The sequence below is a fragment of the Myodes glareolus genome, chromosome 6 (assembly GCF_982192425.1).
Source record: "Myodes glareolus chromosome 6, mMyoGla1.1, whole genome shotgun sequence".
Lineage (NCBI taxonomy): Eukaryota > Metazoa > Chordata > Mammalia > Rodentia > Cricetidae > Myodes > Myodes glareolus.
Window position 1 is genome coordinate 103,745,236 of NC_142031.1, and position 6,288 is coordinate 103,751,523.

At 41.5% G+C, this 6,288-nt stretch overlaps 1 protein-coding gene across 1 annotated transcript; it reads left to right on the forward strand.

The window, feature by feature from the left end:
* The first annotated feature begins 278 nt into the window (after positions 1 to 278).
* Positions 279 to 1,196, forward strand: LOC125397706 (vomeronasal type-1 receptor 90-like). Its single transcript, XM_085691330.2, has one exon. It carries the CDS (start codon positions 279 to 281, stop codon positions 1,194 to 1,196), a length of 918 nt encoding a protein of 305 aa, XP_085547456.2.
* Positions 1,197 to 6,288: the final 5,092 nt, after the last annotated feature.

Below are 6,288 nucleotides of genomic sequence, written 5' to 3' on the forward strand. Positions count from 1 at the left end.
TATAGATATACTGACCAGTGAAACCAAAGTTTGGTAAACACTCCATTATTTTTGTCAAATATTTGAAATAGGTTTCCACAATCATCTGTATTGGGATCTGGTACCCTCTTGAACAAGATACCTGATCAGTTGCCCTCATCAACTTAGACGAAGAAACCTAATATGAGCAAGGTCAACAGAGCCACAACATATGGGATGATCATGCATGCTTAAACATTGCCAGGGCATAAATATCCTTTTGTTATTTCATGCTCTTAAGGTGAATACAATTTCTACATATGTCCTCATTAAAGATTGTCTTTAATTTCCAAGTTGGATTTGGAATCCTGGCCAATATGTTTCTCCTTGTTTTCTATACTTTCATAATTCTGTGTTACAGACCTAAGCCCACAGACATGATCTCCTGTCAACTAACCTTCATCCACATGGTGCTGCTCCTCACTGGAGGAAATACTTGGCTTTGGGACATATTTGGGTCACTAAGCATTGAGAATGACTTCAATTGTAAGACAACTTTTTACATAAGCAGGGTGATGAGAAGCCTCTCCATCTGCCTCACCTGCCTCCTGAGTGTGTTCCAGGCGGTCACTATCAGTCCCAGTTCCTCTTTCTTGGCAAAATTTAAATACAAACTTAAAAAGTACATGATTTCTGCGTTCTTATTTATTTGGTCATTCAACGTGTCATTCACTAGTCACCGAATAATCTATTCTGGTGTTTTTACCAACGTGAGTGAGACCAAACAGATGAAGGTCACAAAATCCTGCTCACTCCTCTCCATGAACTACATCATCAGGGCACTGATTTTAACAGTGACAATCTCCAGAGATGTATTTCTTGTAGGACTTATGTTGGCCACAAGTGCATACATGGTGATTACCTTGTTCAGACATCAGAGGCAACGCAAGCATCTTCACAACCTTAGCCACCTGAGAGCATCTCCTGAGAAAAGGGCCACCCAGACCATCTTGCTGCTGGTGGTTTCCTTTGTGGTCATGTACTGGGTGGACATCATCATATCATCCACTGCAGTCCTGTTACGGATGTATGACCCAGTGATCCTGAGTGTTCAGAAGTTTGTGATGAATGTCTATCCCACAATTACTCCTTTGGTGCAAATCAGTTCTGATAACAGAATAACCAATATGCTGAAACACATACAGTCTTTGTGCCACCATATTCTCAAAAAGAGATAATTATTCTCATTTTTAATAAAATGATTTATTTAATTTTTATATTTATGAGTATTGTGTCAGCATGTATGTATGTCTGAATTACTGGTACCCACAAGGTCAGAGGAGGCCATTGTCCCTGCCCCTGTAGGCTGGAAATAAAGACATATGTTTGTGAGACTTCATTCTGGTGCAGCCACAACTAATTTTTCCCAAAACTTATTCTTCTTAAATTCTGTAATAGCTAAAGTAGCAAACCAAGATTCTTAACAATTTAAATAAAATTTGTGGTATTACACATGGATATTCTTGTGACATTTTTGATGCCAAGTGCCATAGTTTTTTAAGTTCACTATTTATCATGAGTTGAAATTTCTACAAGAGTTCTCTTAGTCTTTCCTTTTTACTTTACATCATATATGTTTCCTGCTGCTGAGGTTACTCAGAGAAAGTTCGTTGATGATGCTGACTTTTTATGTTTTTCTTTTGAAGGGAATTTAATCTACTCTCAGCCATCAAAAATAGTTTAAATGTCCTGTTGCAGCTTTAATACCCTTTCTTAAGTGTAGTTTCTCTGGATCCAAAAAAATACTGTGAATTTAAATTTTCCCTTTTTACCGCAGTTACTTAATGAGTCTTAGATGAAAATTTCATGTGTCTGTACATTTGTACTTCATCAATACTGACATATTATTAGTAAAACAAAAATTGTTTAATACACAAACCTATGAACACCTGATTTTTGACAAAGGTGCTAAAAGTATACAATAGAAGAAAGAAAGCATCTTTAACATATGGTGCTGGCATAACTGAATGTCAACCTGTAGAAGAATGAAAGTAGATCCATTTCTATCACCATGCACAAAACTCAAGTCCAAATTGATTAAAGACCTCAATATTAATCTGACCACACTGAATCTGATAGAAGAGAAAGTGGGAAGTAGTCTACAACACATGGTTACAGGAGATCTCTTCCTAAGTAGAACCCCAGTATTACAGACAATAAGAGCAAACATTATTAAATGGGGCCTCCTGAAACTGAGAAGCTTCTGTAAAATGAAGGACAGTGTCATAAAGACAAAAGGCAACCTACTGACTGGGAGAAGATCTTCACCAACCCCGCATCAGACAAAGGTCTGATCTCCAAAATATATAAAAAAAAACTCAAGAAACTAGACTTTAAAATACTAATTAACCCAATTAAAAAAATGGGTCACTGAATTGAACAGAGAATTCTCAACAGAAGAACTTCAAATGGTCAAAAGATACTTAAGGTCATGCTCAACCACGTTAGTGATCAAGGAAATGCAAATCAAACCAATTCTGAGATACCATCTTACACCTGTCAGAATGGCTAAAATCAAAAACACCAGTGAAAGCCTATGCTGGAGAGGATGCGGAGTAAGGGGAACACTCATTCATTATTGGTGGGAATGCAAACTTTTGCAACCACTTTGGAAATCAGTGTGATGGTTTCTCAGGAAACTGGGAGTCAACCTACCCCAGGTTCCAACAATTCCACTCTTGGGAATATACCCAAGAGATGCCCAATCATACTACAAAAGCATTTGTTCAACTATGTTCATAGTAGCACTATTTGTAATAGCCAGAACCTGGAAACAACCTAGGTGACCCTCAATAGAAAAATGGATAAGAAATATGTGGCACATATACTCTTTAGAGTTCTACTCAGCGGTAAAAAACAATAACATCTTGAATTTTGCATACAAATGGATGGAAATAGAAAACACTTTATTGAGTGAGGTAACCCACACCCCAAAAGAGGAATATGGTATGTACTCACTCATAAGTGGATTCTAGTCATAAATAAAGGACATCGAGCCTATAATTCGTGATCCTAGAGAAGTTAAATAAGAAGGTGAACCTAGTTATCCTCCTGGATATAGGAAGTTGACAAAATTGCCGGGCAGGGGTTGAGAGCACAGGGGTGGAGGTGAGGTGGGGATTAGGGCAGATTTGGGGAGAGAAGAAAGAAGGGGAGGATGGGGAGAGCTTGAGGGAATGGGATGGTTGGGTTGAAAGAGGGCTGGATGTGGGAGCAGGAAAGTATATATCTTAATTAAGGGAGCCATTTTAGGGTTGACAAGAGACTGGACTCTAGAGGGGTTCCCAGGTGTCCAAGCAGATGTCCCCAGCTTATTCCTTGAGCAGCAGAGGAAAGGCCTGAGGTGGCCTTGTCCTATAGCCACGCTAATGAATATCTTGCATATTACCATAGAACCTTCATCTGGTGATGGATGGAGATAGAGACAGAGACCCACACTGGAGCACTGGACTGAGCTCCCAAGGTCCAAATGAGGAGCAGAAGGAGGGAGAACATTAGCAAGAAAGTCAGGACCTCAAGGGGTGCTTTCACCCACTGAGATGGTGGGGCGGATCTAATGGGAGATCACCAAGGCCAGTTGGGCTGGGACTGATGGAGCATGTGATCAAACTGGACTCTCTGAATGTGGCTGATGGTGGTGGCTGACTGAGAAGCCAAGGACAGTGGCACTGGGCTTTGATTTTACTGCATGGATGGGCTTTGTGGGGGCCTTGTCTGTTTGGATGCTCACCTTCCTGGACCTGGGGGGAGCAGGAAGAACCTTGGATTTCCCATAGGGTAGAGAACCCCGACTTTCTTTGGCCTGGAGAAGGAGAGGGAGGAGGAGGGGTGGGAGGGGAGGGGAGTGAAGTGTGAGAAGGTGAGGAGATAGAAATTTTAATAAAAAATATAAAAAAAGAGTGGACCTCAGAAAAAAATTGTTTATATATGATGTACGGTGTGATTTTTGTGTACATGTGTATGCATGTGTGTGTGCACAGGTGAATGATATGTGTGAATGTGTATGTTGAGGACAGGAGACAGTGTTCACTGTTTTTCTTCAGAAATCACTCACCTTGGTTTTGATAGTGTCTCTTCAGTGACCTGGGGATTGCCAAATAGGACAAGATGATATCCCAGGTATTTTCCTGTCTCTGCCTCTCCAGCTCGGGATTACAAGTGTGCATCACCATACTTCACTTAGTTTTTTCTTTTATTGATAATGAAAAAAACCACTCATTTTTTCATACAGTATATTCTCAATAGAGTTTCTCCTCCCTGTCACTTAGTTCCAGGAAACTGAGCTTTGGCAGTGAAGGAAACCAGAGAAAACAGAGAGCTGGTGAAGATGTCATTGAATGAGGGGCCACATCACAACCCCAGAAAGCAGCAGATCTTGGCAGCTTCGGTCACATGGTTCTTGCTTTAGATGAAGGTTAGAATAAAGAGGTTATGAAATCTTTCTCTGTGACTGAGGAAAGCTGCTGAGGACAGGCACAGGGTGTCACTGCGTGGAAGCCTAGAGAGGCCATTGTGTGAAGCTGTGAAAGTCAAACCTGGATTGCCTCAGAAACCCCAGGCTGTTGGAGATGCCAGAGTCATGTGATACCTGCTGAGGAAAACTGCTACCAGAGAGTGGAACCAGCCCAAGTGAGAGAAATGTGATGTGCTTTTGATCTTAGCCATTCTGACCATTCTGATCTAAGATGGTAGCTCAGAGTCATTATGATTTGCCTTTCCCTGATGACTAAGAATGTTGAGCAATTCCTTAAATGTCTCTCAGCCTTTTGAGACTTTTCTGTTATGAATTCTCTGTTTATATCTGTACTTCAATTTTAATTTGATTATTTTGTACTTTGAAGTTTCTTAATTTCTTTATATAACTTTGGAGATCAGCCTTCTGTCAGATGTGGGGTTGGTGAAGATCTTTTCCCATTTGTAAGCTGTTGTTTTGTCTTATTTATGGTATCCTTTGCCTTATAGAAGATTTTCAATTTTAGGACGTTCTATTTATTGATTGTTGTTCTTAGTGTCCATGCTGCTGGTGTTATATTTAGGAAGTGATCTCCTGTGCCAATGCATTCAAGGCTAACTTTACTTCCTGTTCTATTAGGTTCAGTATACTTTGATTTATGTTAAGGTCTTTGATCCATCTGGACTTGAGTTTTGTACATGGTGATAGACAAGGATATATTTGCAATGTTCTACATTTTTTTATGAGAAAGTAATTTTATTAAATTATGAAAGTTTCCATTACCGCCCCTCCTCCCAATACCCTCCCACTCCCCTACTCCCTCTCCTCTTCCCTCTCCATCCCTAAGAGCAGTCAGGGTTTCCTGCCCTGTGGGAAGTTCAAGTTCCTCCCCCCTCCCTCCAGGTCCAGGAAGGTGTGTATCCAAACAGACTGGATCCCCAAAATCCAGTATATGCAGAGGAAACAAGTCCCAGTGTCATAGTCAATGGCTTTTCAGAAAGACTCCGGGCCAGCCACATTCAGAGAATCTGGTTGGATCACGTCCTCATTCAGTCCCAGTCCAACTGGCCTTGGTGAACTCTCATTAGATCAGTCCTCTTGTATCAGTGGGTGATCGCATCCCTCGCAGACCTGATTTACTTTTTCATTTTCTTCGTCCTTCTGCTCCTCATTTGGACTTTGGGGGGCTCAGTCCGGTGCTCCAATGTGGGTCTCCGTCTGTATCGCCATTCATCGTCGGATGAAGGTTCCCTCTGGTCTTGCCTTCTTTGCTCAAGTTCTCTTTCCTTCTTCTTCTCGTTTGGACCTAGCGAATTAAGTCCAGTGCTCCAATGTGGGTCTCTGTCTCTATCTCCATCCATCGCCAGATGAAGGATCTATGGTGATAAACAAAATATTCATCAGTATGGTTATGGGCCAAGGCCGGTTCAGGCACCCTCTCCTCTGACCAGAGAACAATCTGGGGATCTCTCCTTGGACCTGGGATCCCATATATAATCAAGTCTCCTTCCTCACTTCCCCCCATCTCGGTCAGTCGAGCTTTCTCCATTCCTCCCCTACTCCCTTCTCTCTAACCCTCTCCACTTCCAACAACCCTCCCACCCCACCCCCCCATGCACCCAAGGTTACCTGGGACTCTTGACTATTTCCTACCTCCTGGCGGATAGCTAAATAATCTTCATCAGGTTCGTCTTCTTATTTAGCTTCTCTAGGAACACGAATAATAGGCTCAAAGACCTTAAATTATGGTTAGAATCCACTTATGAGTGAATACATACCGTGTTCCTCTTTTTGGGTCTGGCTTACCTCACTCAGTA

Excerpts from the sequence above, each read along its gene's own strand:
- LOC125397706 (XM_085691330.2), top strand. The coding sequence starts at position 279 with ATGTCCTCATTAAAGATTGTCTTTAATTTCCAAGTTGGATTTGGAATC.